Raw genomic sequence first — 19,015 nt, 5'->3', positions numbered from 1 at the left:
ATTTTTACTTGAATATTTCTACGCTATAATATTAGTACTTGTACTAGTACCACCTGGACGGACTGCTGAAACAGCACCGTTCTCCAGTATTTCTGGGAATGTGCGACACTGATCTTACACTTATTTGGTGACTAATTTGATATCAGGAAACTACAATATAAATAGGCATAACGAGCATAAAAGTACTCTGTATGGATGGACTCCATCAATATGAGACGTTCACGATCACTTTGCATAATTAGTACAACGCGAACACTCTTCAGCGATGACCTCACAGCTCATCTGGTGTCCTGAAGTCGAAATCAAAGTCGAGCAGCTGCATCCCAAAACTGAGGCCAACGTGTGAGAATAAGATGCGGGTGTCTTTAAAGGGTTAACAGGAGGAGGAGGAGGAGGAGGAGGAGGCGCAGCGGCAGCTCCTCTGGGTGGAGTGAAGTTTAGATATGTACTACAACAAATTAGCCAAGAGGACTGCATTATGGTGGAGAGAAAAATAGCCTTCGGAGAGAATTAAAGGAAAAACATCTTTTTTTAAAAACAGAAACGCGTCCAGGTCGCTGCTAAAGACGTCACAAACACTGAGCTGAGATGAATGATGTGAGTGAAGAGTCGCTGCTGGATTATTTCTACTCCACCGGAGGAGGCAGCTCAGGCTCAGGCAGAGTCAGAAACGCAGACATACTGAAGACATTTAAGCCCTTTATCGGTCACAGTGACTTGCAGTTACGTGGTAAGTAAGCGGGTCGACGCCTCGTTAGTTCAGGTACATGGAAATATTAAACCGGGAAAAAAGGGGGGAGGGGGGGGGACGTGGTGCATTCACGCGGCATCAGTCGCTGCTCGGTACCGTGAGATGGCACGGAAATATCACCGCGCTTCTCTTATTTAGGGACCGGTTGGGATCGGTGCATTTGAACGCAGCATTGGTCGGTCTGCTTGAACAAACGGTTGTTTTATTATGTGGGCGTCTTGTCGCAGAGCAGACATCTGGTTTGCATTAAAAGCCCCCCAGACTTCTACCCTTTCAGCAGGAATTGTGTCATTTCCTGCCCCCCTGGCCAGTCGTAGCCGCCCGGTGACTGAGAACAGGACGTGAACCATCAGCCATCACCAAAAATGTATCACACGGTGCCAATGTCACGTGACTCCATCTGCACACATCTGCAACTCCAACATGCACTATCCTCCCACTTTACTGCTCACACGCTTATGCAACGGCGACATGCCTCCCACATTCAGCTGCTTTTACAGCAGTCCTGTCCATTCCACCTTAAAACTGAATATATAACAGTCTGCCTGATCCTGATAGGTTGGTCTAAAGTCATACAATACTAATACACTACAGGAGTCTGAGCAGCTACACACTAACTCTGGCTTCGTTGTCCAATCAAACTGATTCTGACATTCACTGATCCGTTTACTTGAGCTGCAATTCATCTTTAATCAGCAGCTACTTTATCATTTAAAAAACATTCATTCTGTGTCTGAAATGTGAGGATTTTATGCTTTTCTCACATTATGGAAGATTTGGGGCTTTTTCACCAAACTTCAATCAATTGAGAGAAGAATCCGCAGATTAATTGATAAAAAAAAGAATTTGTTACAGCGCTAATGTTTGCAAACTTTGGATACAGATTTCTGTGTAACGGAGGCAGTTTGCTGACTTCACAGATAACCCTTTAAATGATTTATCACAAAAAAAGGGAACACAATGTAGGGATGCACTGATACCAATACTGACTAGATTGGGTTTTTTCCAATCTAGCCAATCTATTTAATTAATCCATTTATTCCAATGTTTAATTCATAAATATATTTTATCCTTGAATTTTGTTGCACTTTCACCTTTTACAAAAGGTAAATTTACACCTCATTATTTTAATAATTCATCAAATCTCAATGCATTCATTTGTTTCATGAAGTTAGGAAAGCTATGTTGAAGTCAAGCCTGATGTTACACATAAAAGAACGACTCAGGTTTCGCTATCGGGATGAAACGGGGTCATCACTACTTCGTACCTCAGCAGGATGCTAACGTTAGCCACCAGAAGCTAATTGTCCCACCAGAACAAATAGGGCGGGAGCAGCATCCACTAGCTGAACAGGATTACATTCGACTGCTTATTAATTCAAGAGTTTTATTTCTTTAAAAGAAGGATGAACAGGATCTCGTGACAAGATAGCTTCAGTTTAATTGCAACAATCTCTTCGGCCCAGAAGACAAATAACCTAATGATTCCTCCCTCAACTGTACCTTCACCTTTGGCCACCGCCTCACATACAAACACATTTCAACCTCCCTAAATCATTATCCAAAGTGACCTTGTGCCGCCGTCGCCAGCGTGCGGCATCCAGATGCTTCGTCAGCACTGCAGTTGTTGACAGAGGTTTAGAGAGCCGCCTGGATCCTCGGCCATCTGACACGTCTGTCCAATTACAAAAGTGCTTCCCAGACATTCGAAGCCCGTCGTAGCACGCGGTTGCAGATGTCGCTGTCGTAATCGCCGTGATAGTGTTTTAATCATAATTAAGTCCACATGCATGACTGGAAGTAGACCTCTAATGGGGTTGCTTTTTCATCAAACCGGAAAACTAGGGCATGGTGGGAATGAAGCGGGGGCGGGGGTGGGCTTGTTTTTGTAGACCTTCGGCTAATAAATAACTAGCATTTCTACTATCTTACTCACTTTGGTGAGCAGAGGAATTTCTTTTGTTGAGAGAGAGGTGCAAGTGGCCGCTTCCTTTTTGGATTTCCTGTTGTTGCTGTTGTTGAACGTGAGCGCTGAAACTGTCTCGCTACAAACGTTCTTTCCGTCGGCATCAGGAAAAAGGAAACACTTCGATTGTCCGCCGAGCCGCGTGCCCATGTACACCTATGCATGAATGGAATAACTCGGCCTGGAACATTCCTCTCTCCCCGTTTGATGAGCGGCCGGCTGGTAATCCCACGGCCCGCACGTATCTGCTTACCAGCTGTAAACAAAGACAAGATGATGAGGTCAATCAGCTCGTCAGCTGCAGTTTGTTTGGTTCCCACAGGAAAGAATTCACTGCAGGTTTAAAGTAGAGGGGCGGGAATCACAGTCACTCACGTTAACCATGATATCACGATAACCATGATATCACGATTCTGCGATACGCGATACATCATATATCAGAAATCATCTATGCATCAGGACATCTGTGCATCTGAAGGAGGAAAAGGCAAAAGCAGGAATTAATGGCATGCTGTGTTTATTCACTGCACTGTGGTGTCAGTTTCACGATGCAGTGCCGAGTCTGAATCAGTGACTTCTTCTAAATCAATTCTTAAACACTTTGTTTTTTATGTGATGTGGCCTTTTACAACTTTTTAATTTCCAACTTTTCTTATTTTTATTGATTTATTTATATTTGATTGTCTTTTTACCTCATCTTACCAACTCTACCCATCGTTTCTCCTGCTCTGATGTGTATATTTGTATGTGTGTGGACCCGTATGTGCCTTGTTTTGCTCTGTCAAAAGCTCTTTGTAACCTATTTAAAAAGGTGCCATGTAAATAAATAAACATTATTATTATTGTTATTCCAAAATAGCCATAAGCTGATAAAAAGGCCAAGAAAAGTCATGAAGTAGTGACTCTGGTGAGGCAAAATGGTAAAAGGCTTAATGCATGGAATCTAGAGGTGGGTAAAAATATTGATACGGCAATATATCGCGATACCTTGCCGCCCAATACAATATTGATTTTTCAACTCCAAAGATCGATTTAAAAAAGAGAAGATTAATGTCTAGACGCGTTGTGAATGCAGTACTTTATCCTTTTTAATTTTATTTTCAATATTTATTCCAGTGAATTTCATGGGAATTAATAAAATGGAGAGGCTGTTTTGAATGAAATAGTTTTGACTCAATTTGTCCTCTGATCAATATCATCTAAAGTACATATACAAGTACTTGTGTTTTCATCTTTATTTATATCGCAATATCGTGATACGTATCGTATCGTGACCAAAGTATCGTGATACGTATCGTATCGTGACCAAAGTATCGTGATACGTATCGTATCGTGACCAAAGTATCGTGATACGTATCGTATCGTGAGGTTCTTGCCGATACTCACCCCTAATGGAATCAGTAAATAGCGCCTGCATATTTTAATAATACACTGGTGCCAGTGTATCGATAACGTATCGCAGCAGGGAGTATCACGATATTTCGATATATTGTCCCACTAGTTTAAAGTGACTCTCAGGTTTTTGCCTTTGGGATGCACCGTGATCCGTTTGCTCTTTGCTCTCAAGCTTGGAAAAGTTTTCATTGAAGCATCTACAATATGAGCAGCATCAAGCTCCTTCTTTCTCCTCACTCACCAACAAGTCACCAACTCACCCGGCAGCTCAGCGACCGCACATCCGTCGTAAACGCTCGCCGCCACATTCCAGCCACATCACGTATCTGGAAATACTATAAAGTGTTTTTATAGTAAATCCTCGTCTATTTCCGTCACGGCTGGGCTTGTGCGATTCCTTTAGGTTTCTGTGAATTCTGTGACGTTTTGCATTTTAGTGAATGTGAGAAATTAGAAGCTATTTTTGGTTCTCGGCTTTTTCACCTCAAATATTTGTTCTCCCCCGCAGCCAAGTACAGAGAGGAATTCAAGCTGATCATTGACCGAATCGCTGTGGTGAAGTCGGAGAATGTGAGTAAACTATTCACATATTTTTACCTTTTGTGGAAAAAGCTCAGCTCCCAAGTCTGCTGCATTTATACGCTATCACCAATGCACCGCTGCTGTGCTGCAACAGGCCGCTGTTCCAGATAAACTATCATGACTTAACAAGGAACTCTCCAGATCTTTGTTTTTATCACAGGACTGTTTGTACCCACTGGTTTCCCCCCCAAGGGAGGACAGCTGCAATGTTCATTTCCCCTCACATCTATTCTTATGACGTATTTTCACTTATTGGCAACATTAACAAACAGTTTGTTCCATTGAAGGCCAAAACTGATTTGAACACATTTTATGTGCGAAGTAAATGCTCTGACTTGTGATCTGTTCCCTGAATAATTAGATTGAAAACGCATTTGAGATCAGACTCTTCATTTTTAAGCAAAGAAGAGTTAAATTACATACTTAGACATTCTTAAAATGACATATTCCTTCCCTATTGCTAAGAAAAAACAGAATCTATGAATATTGAGAGTTTAATGTTAAGAAACACATTTAAAAAAATGTTTTTGCATATTGTTTGTCGCAGGGCGAGAAGTATCTCGTCTTAAAGAAGAAATACAGGCAAATGCTGCACGAGCGAGACACCAAGTATGAAGGGCCGGACGGGGACGGACAGAGACGTTCGAGCCCGGCCAGAGCCCCAGCCGGCGTGCAGGGGGACGCCACGGACGCCTCGCCGACGTCCCGTCCCCACAAGGAAGGACAGGACGAGCCGATGTCATGTGGGGAGCACGACGCTGCTGCAGAGGTGAATCTAAAATCTGCTGACTCACCGGCCGGTATGACTCGGCACCAAACTGGCTGCTGAAATGCAGATCGTTGAATCTGTCATCAGACAGCACACGCTGTGTTTACTCTTTGACTTGAATGACGCATTTATTCCCAAACAGGGCCATCTTTGTTGTTGCCCTCTGCCTTTTTCTCTTTACTGCCATGTGTCGGCGTTTAACGACAGTTTGTTCTGTGGAACGGAGGGAAAAAAAGATGCTTTGTTAGTGTGTGCAAATCTAAGTTAGCCGCTATGAGAAGAGAGAGAAGGTCAAAGGGCTTATGTCTTTACATAAAAAAGGGCAGAGCTGTCCAACACTAATGCATAGAAGCACTTGACTGTTGTGAAAATAGACACTACGTGCCGGTTTAATGCACGATAATCCTCTGGAAGTACTTTTTCATATTGTTCCTGCAATAAACTTGAGTATTTAATAGAGAGATGTCAAAAGATTAAATGTATTTGATGCTGTTGGTTTAATGTTCCCGCCCATGATTCTGCTCAAACGGGCACTAAGATAAACGTTACTTATCCACGCCCAGATGGTGTAGGGGGAAAGGAAAAAAAAGCAAGCAAAGCAGTAAATGGTGTCCGTTTACCTCTCGCTGTCCCTCTGTAGGAGCAGCAGACAGGAACAGCCTTCGTGCAGCACGCTCTGCTGCAACTTCCTGTCATCCCGACCTCAAGCAACGGGGACGATGAACTGGATAGAGACTCGGGGTCAAAGGTGACAATTTGGCTTGCCGTACCAGTGGTTGGATGTTGCATTACGGCACTCAGGCTGTAGCGCTCCTTTTCTGTCAGATAGAGGCAGATATATGATGCTAAAATGAGCCAATTAAATAGATGACATCATAATTTGGCTCGTTAATCTGCTCTATACAGTCAGTATTCGGGACATCAATTGCTGTGTGTGCCTTTCTCTTGAATCATTATCGTAAACTTTTAGCGCACAAGTAGGTTTACAATCACTGTGAGGCTGATCTTCATTTTTTCTCTCTTCGTAATAACTAATAATAAACTACCAGTTACGATCAGACGGCTGCACTTCCCACCAAACACCAAAGTGGGCTGTTACACCTGAACAACATGAGCAGAGATCAAAATAGAAAATGTAAAGTAGATCCTAAAACGTGGGCCATTATGCAGCTTTCTTTTGATCGTTACTGAAGCCGTACGCTTCATCATTTATGCTGTTTTTACTTTTTGTGTCTGGAAATAGTGAAAAGTTGCATAACTATGCTCATTATCTGGCACCTTTTTGATTTAAAGTTATCATAATTAATAGCCTCAACATTTTGATGAAAATTCAGACTTCCAGGTCAACCAGGCGGTTCCTCCCTCGGCCACCAGGTGGTGCTAAGTAGATTACCTGGATTCCTAACCTACTGCAGTATGTTGAGTGGGAGGAGGACCCATTGGGGGAGAATCTGCATTTAAATTAAGCTCTCTGTTATTATGTTAAGCAACAACATGTTGGAACTCATTAGAAAGATAATCATCATTTGTGCCCATTTAAAAAAAAAGAAAAAAAGAGGGGGATTGAGATTCATCCCGGAGGAAGATATGCGGCTCCTCTTGGTGAATTATGTTGAAGTGTGTTAATATAAGAACCAGCGATCAGAGTAAGTGTTTGTTTAAGGTAGCTGAAATTTGTATTTAGGACACACTGTGTGTTGACAGTCGTTCCACGTTACAGAAGCTACCTGGCTGGTTTCATACACTCTCTTAATTACAAACACCCGAGGCTGTGAAGCTATAAAAGCTTCATTTATAATATCGTGCTCCCGGATGCAGGAGGACTTTCTCAGGCAGATACACTTGTTTGTTTACGTTAAACTTTAAGAGGAGTTTGTATTTTGGTCTTTTCAATGAGAAGCTTGAATTACAGTGGATTCCAGTTAGAGCCGATAATGCCAATATATCCGTATCAGCACCTACAAATAAACCGCAGTAGATAAGGTTAAATAAAGGTTGTCTATTATGTAGTTTGTCCTCCAGAAAGAGAACATAAGTTTATTTTACAACTGAAAAATATCTCAGTAATTAAAAAAAAAACACATTTTAGGTCCTCACGCATTTATATAGAAGAAAAAAAGACGTCTAGCTATTGTATTTCTAAAAACACGAAGGACGTAAAGGCTAAAAAACAGTTTACCTGTGGAGGGTCGAGAGGTTTACGTGGACGCATTTTTCCCAGCTGTTGAACCCGTTACCATAGATCTGATGTGATTGACACAAAAACAGCCACCTTTCAAGATTAGCATCTGAGAGTCATTGCGTTTCCCCTCAGGATGAATTGGAATAACAATCATCAGGTCAAATTTACATACTCGTTGCTCCGAGAGCACGAGACATCGTCTTAGTTTGAAACATCTGTATTTCAGCATCCTTAGCATGCTGATGTTTAGCTCTTGTTTAATGATCCCACATTCATTTGACCTCGTTGTGAGAACACAAGGAGAATCCTCCGTGTGAAATGTCATGAGTGACGGCTTTTCATTGGTGGTCAGCTAACGACGGGTTCCTTTTGGTTGTTTAAGTACAGTTTGACACAAAACAACCAGGAACGTAGCGATCAGCCCATTAAAGATAGATATTTGATTCATGGTTTCATTTATGTATCAAGCAAAATGTCAAACATTTTGTTAATTCTACATTTGGTTTATTATTGTAAATTGAATATCTCTGGGTTTTGCGTGTGTTGGGTAGAAAAAAAACCCTTCAAGATATCACATTGAGCTGTAAAACTGTCATGTGCATTCTCATAATAAAATAGTAGTCGCAGCCAAAAAAGCAACTGCAAAGTCCTCGTCACCTCTCCGTCGATGCCAAACAAACAGCGTTTTCTTTTATGGCTGTTATTAATGGTCTCCACCTAAAGTGCAAAGAAAGAAAAAGGACATGTGCCAGAGTGGAGTAGGCTGGATAAATACGATCCCTCCACTTTTCATGTTGGCACGCCGACGCGTGACAGGAGACTTGAAAGGGCCGACTGTTTAAACATCGTGTCTCCGTACGATCTGAGAACAATTTGCAATCAAGTCAAAGAAAAAGAAAACGCCTCCACTCTCGCATTAATCAGCCAAAGTGACACTTTCATATTTTTTTTTTTTTGTTGCAGGTTTTTCTGAAATTGCAGCCCGACTCGGGGCATGTTCTCTGGTTAATTGTTAATTTGATTGTTATTCATTAGCCCTCGTGTGTGAAAGCGGCAGCTTGGTCTCGCTGCCTCATTACCTCGATCTGTCTGACACCCTTCATGCAAAACATCAGTGTGACGCTGTGTGAAGAGCGGATGAGTGTGAGTGTGTGTGTGTGTGTGTGTGATTCTGGATCATGCTGTGTGACCAGTATGACTGATACAGTTAACAGTGGTGTGTTTCCTCTTTCCAGTCCGAGTCGGAGCAGGACGAGGAGTGTTCGGGCAGCATGGGCTCCGCTGCCGTCGCCGTGAGTCCTTTTCCTCTTCCTAATCGTGGTTTTATTATTACAAAAAAAAAAAAAAAAACAACATTTAGAGGGTCTTTGAACTACACATTCACTCTCACTACTAATCCCCTTTAAACCACTAACAGAAGTAGGAGCATGAACTGGGTGCAGTGTGATCATGGGTGTCTCCCACTATGTGTCAGTTGACTGTGACTCAGTCGTTTGTAGGAAATGGATTAGAGGTTTGTAGCTTCAGCACTATCAACAGAGCCTCCAACAGGATGTGGACAGTAGGGTGTGTGTGTGTGTGTGTGTGTGTGTGTGTGTGTGTGTGTGTGAACCCCCTCTCTCTCTCTCTGTGATAGCTGGATCCTATAGAGAAGGAGTGGATCTACTCGGCTGCAGGTGCTCGAGTCCCTGACCTGTCTCAGCTGCTCAGACAAGATCCCTCTCTGGCAAACAAGAAGGTATTCTTCATTATTATCCATCTGTAACAACATCTGGGAATGTGGCATGGGGTGGGGGGGCTGATGGGGCAAGAAACAGGGCAATCAAGTGATCAGAGGGTTTCATACCAACACCAAACCTAGCCAGACTTATTCCAATAAAACAATGCTTCAATTATGACTCATTACTGCGTTCCTGAATAGGATCTTTTCTTTCTTGTTCTTGAGTGCACCGTGGCTGCTCCAATACCCACACTACCATACTATTTAGTATGTCAGGATAATAGTATACAATATATAGTATGTTGAATGCAGTATGCCCAAAATACCAGGATGCCCTCCTCCATCCAGTCCCATCTAGCAGCATGCTTCTTCTCCGGCTGCAGATGTATGAGAAGAGGGTCAAACTTCAAGGTTCAAATAGGATGCATACGCCATGTAACAGTATGTACTTTGTGAACTACTACGTCTGTAGTAGAATAAAAAAAAATGAAAAAAGAAGAAAAAAAAGAGAGATCGTGAATGAGAGAGACGGTTGAGAAAGATAGACGGAGAGAGGGAGCGGCGATTAGAGGACAAAGAAAGCGAACGGAAGAAATCCAACATTATTTGCTGATCATTTCATGGCGGTTTGAAGTCGAACACCTATGAGATCATTGCTTCTGTGGAGGGAGGAGCTCTCATCCAGTCAAACATCAGTCATGCAACAGTCCAAAGAACACCATGTTGAGTGTGTTTTTGTTGTTTCCCCTGTGGAAATTAAGGGGGTTTGGCATAATTTGCCTTCTCTTTAGGTAAACATGAACGTACAAACGGGACTTTTGAGTTCCTAGTTTAGCTTTCTTGCCCTGATGGACTTTGTGAGGGCAGCTTCACTCAAAAACGGCACAAATAAGTTTGTAATTAACCAGAATTATCTTTAAAAGTAACACAAACACAACACTATTCGAACATGTGGTTTCACTAATATATGCTTTTGTGTCTTTTCTTGGGGGTCAAACCAGGACTTCACCTCAGTGAGTATTTGTCTGAGACATGTTGCATGCTGTGGTATCATCAACTTATGACATGATTTTTGCCCGTCTTCTTTTTTCCCCCTTCATCATGACAAACCGTGGCTCCCGACACCATGACCATCCTTCTCAGGGGGTAAGTCTCATAGTCTCATCACTGTTGCGATACCTCTGACCACCTACCGCGGCCCCCCGTCGCGATGGCCCTTCGTTTGCGGCGTGCACTCAAACCGATCACGCTGTGATCTCCGCCGTTCGCTTGATCTCTCATCTGTGATCGTTTTCAGACCGAGACACTCGCAGGCTGCGGTTTTTTTTTCTCGCTTGCGTAACTTTCACAAGCTCATTCTGCCGAGACCCTCTTCGCCCCTTAATGGCATTCTGAGAACCCCGTGTTAAAACATCCAGATCATGCATTTCAAAGGTCCACTATCAAAAGGATTATGAAAGATAGCTTTTTAGCTCCTGTGCCCCCCTGACAACCCAAATCCTTTTATTTGTCTCCCTGTGTGCGCTTAAGAGATTTGAGCTCATGTTTGTTGTCCCTCCCCTGTGTCACAGTTCTCACACTGTCCTGTGGCCATGGCAGACCACCTTCTAAGAGGAGCCCTAAGCCTCCGCCATCCCCACCCGGACAAGATAGCACGGCCGCCATTGAAGTGTAGGGAGATGCTGGGGGGGGATTAAGGAGAGTCTTAATGCCCCACAAAGATTTCACCCACTTAAAGATAATCTGAAAGTAATAGAGCAGGCTGGGATTAATTGTAGAACAATGGCGGTTGTGTCCCTGGGAAGGTGCTAAATCCCCCTCGGGCCTCTTTGAAGTTCCCTTTAGCCTTCAGCCTTCCCCTGTTCTGCAGAGGTGGATGCCTTTCCAGAGATCGTGTACAGATACTAGAGAATCACAAAAAAACACACGAGGACTTCCGAAAACACGTTGCTACGTTTGATCCACATGTGGCGGGTCCTCGCTCCGCTCAAGGTGGAGTCTACCTGAATACCAGGCCCTCAATCACATGTTTGACCAGGACTGAAGGGATTACTCTTCATCCTTAAGTGTTTCCTGTTTCTCCCCAAATGTTTGTCAGGATCAGATGCTTTTATAGAGACGTGCACTTCTAACGGTTTCAAAAATGTGGAGTAAAAAGTGAAGAGTCTGTTTTTTTCCCCCTCCTCTTTCCCTTCGTGACGTTGACCGCCGTTCCTGCTGTGACGGACTTCCTCCGCCACACAGTTTGTAAGTACATCATTAGCCCATCACTCCTCTTCTGCCTTCCTCCACATCAGGTGTCAGGCACGCAGGGCCATTGTGTCGCCTGTCGATGGGAGCCCCCTCTTTAGCCACCACTTCCCTCACTGGGGAGCGTGTGGCGGGGACGGGGACGTCCCTGAGTGATTGGACAGGTTGGGTGGGTGGGCGGGTGTTGGGGGGGACGCAGGAAGGGAAGGCGCTGCATCCTGTTTCGGCCTCGTCCGTCACCTCCGCCCACCGGGAGACCCGCCGAGCCGCCCGTCAAACGGCCCTCTGGCCAATCCGTCTTCAGGTGGGACGGCGGACGGACAAAAGAGATGGAGACACTCGAGCCAGACGGCATCCATCACAATCTGTCTCCCAGACAGAGTTAAGCTCCCCTTAGCGGAGACGAGCAGACATTTTTCATGTCTGCCAGCTGTTGGACAGGCTTGTTGTGCTACAATTAGCACAATTAGCATGCTAGCTTCTGGACACAAAAGGAGCTGTGTGCTGTCCGGGCGGCGGCGGCGTGCGTCGCCCCCGGTTTGTGCCTCTCGTGCGTCGTCACTTTACAGTCACAGAGCGAAGCATCTGTTTCTCTGCTTAAATCAATGGACGCTGATGTCACAGAGCAACACTTACAGTTGTTCCAGGGTTTTTCCAGAGGCTTCAAAGACTTTTCTAACATTGGAGGGAAGAAAAAAAGGAAAACAAGAGTTTCACAAGACTATTTCCTCATCCAGGTTGCTGGAAATGACTTGAAAAATGTGAACCCATTGTTTTGTAACTGATGATTAATGATTAAATGATGAAATGTTGGTTCAAATTGAATAAATTAAAGCGAGGACACTTTATTTCCAGCTGCTCTCGTTGTTTGGATTAAGTGAGAAGAGGCACTTTGAAAAGTTTAAAGTCTTAATTCTTCCCCTCCAGATGTTTTGATGTCTTTGAGGATTCTGGAAACACCTTCGTAACGTTTTCGTCAAACTTTTTATTTTTTCCCCCCAAAGATTGACGCCTTTTAATTATCAACTCTGCAACTAAGATGTGATGAGAATACAGAGTCAGAAAACACGTGAAATCAAACAGCGATGCTGTGAAAGTTATCATTTTACCAACAGACGCATCTTTCATTTGAATGTCGTCGTTAACAATTTTAAAAAGCTTGTTAATGGGATTAGTTTGGTTGGCAATAATGGCAAAAAAAAGGTAAAATCCCGTCTTAAGTGTTGTAACAGTGTTGCTGTTGGCCGATCAGGAGACGTAAAACAACACAGACCGAGGTTTCCAGCCGTCCACGGTTAGAATGTAACTCTGATGGTTAGCGTGTGATTCGGGGTCAGACTGCGATGGCGTGGATGTGGCTACTTACCCGACATCTGCCCCTACGCTCCGCTTTCACCTGTCGGCGGCCCGTAATTACGCCGCTTTAAAAGCCTGTAGGAAAAACTGTGGAGATCACATGGTCAGACAGGTGGATGTGGTTTGCACGCGTCGTAGCTACAACATGTGTGTATTATTTCCACATCTGAGTGTCTTCTGCATACATGCACACACACAGGGGGAGGAGGGGGTTCCCTCCTTGACGTGTGCTGACAGTAGTGCACTGATGTCTTGGGTGGGTCTCCACTCTGCGGGTCACACTAACATCATCAATCTTCCCCCCGGTGACAGGCGGCCGGGCCCCCCAACCGTGGGCACAGTGCCGTGTTGTTTTGTAATTAGGCTCTGTTAGATGGCAGGAAACCATCTCTCCATCTCGCCATCCCTCCATCCGTCCACTCCCCTCGGAGCGCAGCTGGCCCTCTGGCCCCGACGCAGCCAATAGGAAGGCGCCCCGCTCGGCTCGGACAGCTTGTAATGATGCTACGATTACCCGACGACAGTGCAGAACGTTGTAGAAGCAACATTTAATGGCTGTTCTTTCCCCTGTTCTTCCACACAGACCGCTCTGCACTGGGCCGCCAAACATGGCAACGGGGACATGGCCGCCCTGGTGGCCAACGCCGGCGCTGACGTCAACACCAAATCAGTGGGTGCTTTTCTATTATGATCCATCATACTATTACAGGGGTCCTCCAGCTGTATATAACATGTAATCATAACACCAAACCACTGAAAACATCCACTTAAAATGTCAATTCACCCGATAATCAATCTACTGTCTGCCCTCCCTCTAATGGGACCATATGGCACTAATCTTGCGATGCCAAAAATATGCAATGATTAAAGTTCTTCAAATACCAGTGATAAAAAAAATGTTAAAAAAAGTCACAAATTAGTATTTATTTTCCTGAAAAGGACTTATTTGGTTTTACACCATTTCATTCATTGGAAGACAATGGTTTTAAAAGGGGCACTCCAGCTATGGGTCAAGTTTCCAAAAACACAGGATCACACCGTTCCCATGATGCAACACGACAGCATATTTTTCACCCTTTCACACAGACAGTCTACGACCATAAAAGAAGATCCAGCGTTAACGCCACTTTGCTTTTTTTCACACAGAAATCAAATAGCGGTGGCGTAACGCCGTCCCAGTGTGTGATTTCAGGGGGGCAGAAGAGCGTGACCTTTAACACAAACGGCGTCGGCGTCTAGCGTGTCACGTATAACGTGAACACCTCAGGCAGCTCCTTCTCCTTCATGTCCCCGTTAAACACCGGTTGAGCTCCTCCTCTGCTTGGAAGGGAAGGAGCTCCGGGCTGGAGGGGTTTCTAAACCTCCCAGCGATTGGGGCGCGCAAATAAAATGCCATTAAAAACGTTGTCTCAGATCTGTGACCACGCCCCCCGAATTCAAGTAAACATGTCTGATATTTACTTTCAACAATCAGACATCGACCTCAGCATTTATTAGGAATAAAAAAAGGTTTATGAGAAATAGATTTCATTAAAAAAACAAACAAAAAAACAGCCAACCCTTAAATGTCAATATGACAACTTCGACACCCACAACCACAAATTTAAAGGACTTACATTGACCTAAACCTTCATCTGAACCCTCTTCACCCTGAAATGTAATGATTTACATCATGGGGATGAGGGAGAGTCCCCACAATGTGACTTCATGTGGGCCAGACTACCTCCAAATGCGGTCCGACCCCAATGCATCTTGGGTGCATGCACACCTGCACCCGGATCGAGGCCCAACTTGGTGTCTTCTAAACACATCTAATGACACGTTATAATTATTAGCATTATCAGAAAACTCACAACGGCCTCAGATTTACCGTCCAATACAAACTTTAAATTGGTGGAGTTCCCCTTTAATTCTGAAGCACCATGCAGTTTGCTTTCCTGGTTCACATCACTGATGTCTCCTTGTCCTTGTGTGTTGCAGCACGTGAGTCTCTCAGGAGGGTGTGTACAGTGAGTGTGTTTGATGTGAGCGTGTAGCTACAGACGGACTACGGCTGCTGGTTTCGTCTTCCTCGATGATGTCATACTCCGACGGGTCCAGCTGTGCAAACTGGATCCCAGCAGCTGGATCCGCGGGAGGACCCCGCTAATAAATCATGTCACGTCACGTTAATTGTTCGGCAAAACAGCGCGTCTGCGTGCCAGCGTGCGCAACTCTAGAGCCGCGCAATTTTCAGTCAATTACCAAGCAATTATGTTTTTATCATTATCTTGTGTTTCCATAACCTTTGCTAATTTGTATGTTTTTTTCCTCCCCACTCACATTGTTTTGATTGGCTGCGTCGGGCCTGGGAGACTCTAGGGGGTAGGTACTAAACCCCCACAAACACCTGAACGCCACATAAAAGTGAAATGTCACATTCACACTGACAATGTCCCTGAAATGAGCACGATTTAACGATTTAAGTTAATTGTATTTACGCCTGTTTTCCTTGTTCCTGCTCTGCAGGGATACACGCCGTTACACATTGCAGCGTTACACGGTCATCGGCACATTCTAGACCTGCTCGTCATCACATACGGTAAAAACTGCTTCATTCAACCCACTAGGAGCCATATTTTACAGGACTGTTACTACTTTTGTAATCAAACCGGTCAAAAACACAACGGAAGAAAAATCTTTATATATGAAAACTGCTTAATTTGATTCAAAATAAAGGCATCTTTACTAGTAAATCATCTGAAATTAAAAGCTTGAGTTAATTTTAAATAAAAGAAGTCAAACAGTTTAAACAGTTTCAACTTTTCAGAGATTTTATTTTTCTCTCATCAGGGGCCAAAGAAAACTTAAGGGACTACAGCGGCCATTTTGCCTGCCATTATCTGAACATCAAAGACCCGGAGGGTCCGGAGGAAGACTGCGAGCTGCGTGAGTCCCTCATACGTTTCCTGCCGAATCACACAAATCAACAACGCAGCATCAGAATTGATTACTTTGGTGGTTTTATTTTACATTTTGAAATGAAATGTCTTAAGTTTAGTTTATGATACGACGATTATAATTTCTCCACTGTTTTTTGTTGTTGTTTTGATTCCCGGGATCTCAGAGTTTCAAGTCACTCGTCCCGGCGGGGACCGGAACAGGAACAGGAAGTTGGCGTCGCTGTTTCACTCCAAGAAGAAGTGGGGCTCGGCGGAGGAGCTGGCGCCGATCGAGGAGGAGAGGACGGCGTCGCATCAGCTCGTCGTTCCTGCGTTCAGACCCCGAAAATTCTCCCGCTGAGACCACACACACACACACACACACACACACACACACACACACACACACACACACACACACACACACACACACACACACACACACACACACACACACACACACACGCATGTACTTATATCCAGTATTTATGCTTACCATAAAAGTGTTTCTTAAAGCCGTTACCTTTGAATGAATGTTGCTCCGTGTTGCTTTATAATGTCTAAAGCCGTCAGGCCTCATGATGATCCAGATTCAGGAGTTCAAAAGGATAAAACTAAAGCTATATTATATTAAATAACCACAATTAAAACACTGGTCTGTATGTTTAAGGCCTATTAAAAATCATTTGTACTTGCTGACGAACATACTGATTTAAATTCCCGTCAGTGTGGCAGAGAAACAGGAGAGCTATTTTGGTAAAAGTGTTTTGGAATAATTACTCGGTCAACTACAGGAATGTATTAGTTATTGGGAAGGGGAACCTTCCTGGTTGATGAAGCAAGAACCTCCACAGAGTTTAATATTTTATTTGAAGTTAGAGGAAAAAAAACTCCCAATATATTATTGGTACAACTCGATTCACCATAAATAAACTAAAAGACAAAACCTTCAACCTTAATGTGTTTCACTTCTTTTGCATTTGATCCTTAAAACAAAAGAAAAGGAAATGCAATTAATCTGGGAGGTAAATTCATAAAATAAATCTGTGCTGAGCACCAAAGAGTCCGATTAACCTCCAGCCATAAGAAAAGAGAGAGAGCGGTATGACATGTAAGAAAAAGGCCTCAAGGCCAGAATCAAACTCACCACGTTGCCGTTATGCAGCACGCCCTGTAACCAGCATAATATAACTTTAACGGATGAAATCAGCAAACAGTCCAGTTAATCAATACAGCGTTAATGAGTCATTTTAAGCTAGATTGCATTTCAATTTCATTTTCAAAGTGTACGAAAGACAAATGGATTCAGCAACACTGCAAAAAGTTACTCTTTGCTTTGCTAAATGCAGTTAATCCGTTTAAAAATACAAAACCTTCAGAACGAGGACGTTTGATTTTCTTCATCACTCTGATTTTCTTCTTTGATTTGGTTCGTAGTTCTTTAGATTCATCCACCAACGTTTTAAAAGTGCTTTAAATCTGTGTCTTCGGCTTGAAAAGGCTTCTGTGTTGCTTAAGAAATCATCTTCATTCATTCTAACTACTTATTTTTACTTACTTTGTTAAGTTGTTTTATGTGTATAATCTAACCTTAAAACCTGCCTCCGTTACATTGTTTGCACAATATTTATATAATGAAGCTATTTTGGTATTAAACAGTATTTTATATAAACTTAAAACGGTAACGCTGTGTTTTATTCTTCATGCACACTGTTTGTTTTTTCCACTTTAAACAGTTACAAACACAGTTTCTCCTTCAACGCAGCGGAGGAGAAGAACAACTTGTGACAATGCTTTTTTCTTTTTTTTTTTATCTCGCCTCCCTTTTCTTTCAATTCAATAAGCCCGGGGTTTTTTTAAGCCTCCTTTGATCTCACTTTAACTACCTGACTTTGTGGGCTACAGATGGAGTAAATATGGGGCCTGCTAACTCGCCATACGGCTTTAGACCTTAATTCCTGATTAGCTGAAAAGGGCAGCACTTGCTTCTGGGCCCTGGATATCAGACGACACAGAGGGGAACAGAGGCAAGTGTTTTTGTGCTTCATTTTTGAAGCGAGGATGTTTGGGGGCTAAGAGGGAGTTTCTGTAATAGATACTTATCTTACTGCCCTCAAGCCCCTCAAACAAAGTCCCCCTCTGAAGAGATTATAACCCAGGGAGGGCACATTAACTCTAATCCGATGCTTTGAGGCCTCGCACCCCCATACCACCCTCTGCCCCACTTATTCCAACCCTTCTGTTGGTGGGGGGGCCACCTTGTATCTAGTGCATGTATGAGCAGCGCCTGTGGCTACACACGAGGGCTGTGTGTGTGTGTGTGTGTGTGTGTGTGTGTGTGTGGTGGGGGGGGGAGTGACTGGTTCAATAGCACGCTGACTCTAATGAAAAGCATTGAGGGGTGCATACTGCTGTGTAACTGATTCCTCTCTCTGAAGAGATTAGGCGCTACATTGTTGGTTCAGTTGCTCATTTCCATGAGAGCACAGCCTCCCACCAGCGGCTGCTTGGCTTTGTTATTTTGAGTTGGAAAACACAGAGCCCAATGTCCCGGGCTTCCTTGTTACCATTGTTTCACAAATAGGCCAAAATGTAGATGTCACGTCACAGATGCCCAATAACCTCATTAGCTGCTCTCTGTGAGGCTTTAGAGGGGTAAATAATGGACGCACCAACTTGGGTGCGTTCGAGATGCTGCGTTAAATTTAGATCGTGGTCGGAAAAAAAACGGTCGGGTTGAGGGAAAGAGATCCGGTGTGTCTAAAGATCGATGTGTGTGAGGTGGAGAAACTGCAACGTAACGCGTTTATATGGTAAAAAAAGGCAACACATAGCATTCATACGCAGCATATAATCATGTAATAAATGGTCCGTAACACTTATTTAGCAGTTTATATGTTAAACAAATAACGAATGACGTTATTGTAAAATATCTTAATAGGAGGAGAAGTACATAAAACTACAATCTAACGTGTGGAACTACGATATAAATCATGTGTATGCTGCTTGCGTCGTTAGTAAAGAACTGAATTGTATGAATTCATTCTAATTCCCCTTCGTTAGACTCAGAAATACACCCGGGCAGTGAAACACTGACATCCCTACCTTTATTAAAATCTACAT

At 43.5% G+C, this 19,015-nt stretch overlaps 1 protein-coding gene across 1 annotated transcript; it reads left to right on the top strand.

The window, feature by feature from the left end:
• The first annotated feature begins 412 nt into the window (after positions 1 to 412).
• Positions 413 to 16,255, top strand: LOC311017793 (uncharacterized protein). Its single transcript, XM_084016372.1, has 12 exons — positions 413 to 730; positions 4,621 to 4,682; positions 5,242 to 5,463; positions 6,104 to 6,211; positions 8,881 to 8,937; positions 9,282 to 9,383; positions 10,367 to 10,378; positions 13,555 to 13,641; positions 14,952 to 14,954; positions 15,480 to 15,552; positions 15,804 to 15,899; positions 16,078 to 16,255. Exons 1-12 carry the CDS (start codon positions 589 to 591, stop codon positions 16,251 to 16,253), a joined length of 1,140 nt encoding a protein of 379 aa, XP_083872498.1. The 5' UTR covers positions 413 to 588; the 3' UTR covers positions 16,254 to 16,255.
• The last annotated feature ends 2,760 nt before the right edge of the window (positions 16,256 to 19,015 follow it).

Source organism: Eutrigla gurnardus, assembly GCF_963514095.1.
Source record: "Eutrigla gurnardus genome assembly, chromosome: 8".
NCBI classification, from domain to species: Eukaryota; Metazoa; Chordata; class Actinopteri; order Perciformes; family Triglidae; genus Eutrigla; species Eutrigla gurnardus.
This window is presented reverse-complemented; position numbering and strand designations above follow the sequence as displayed.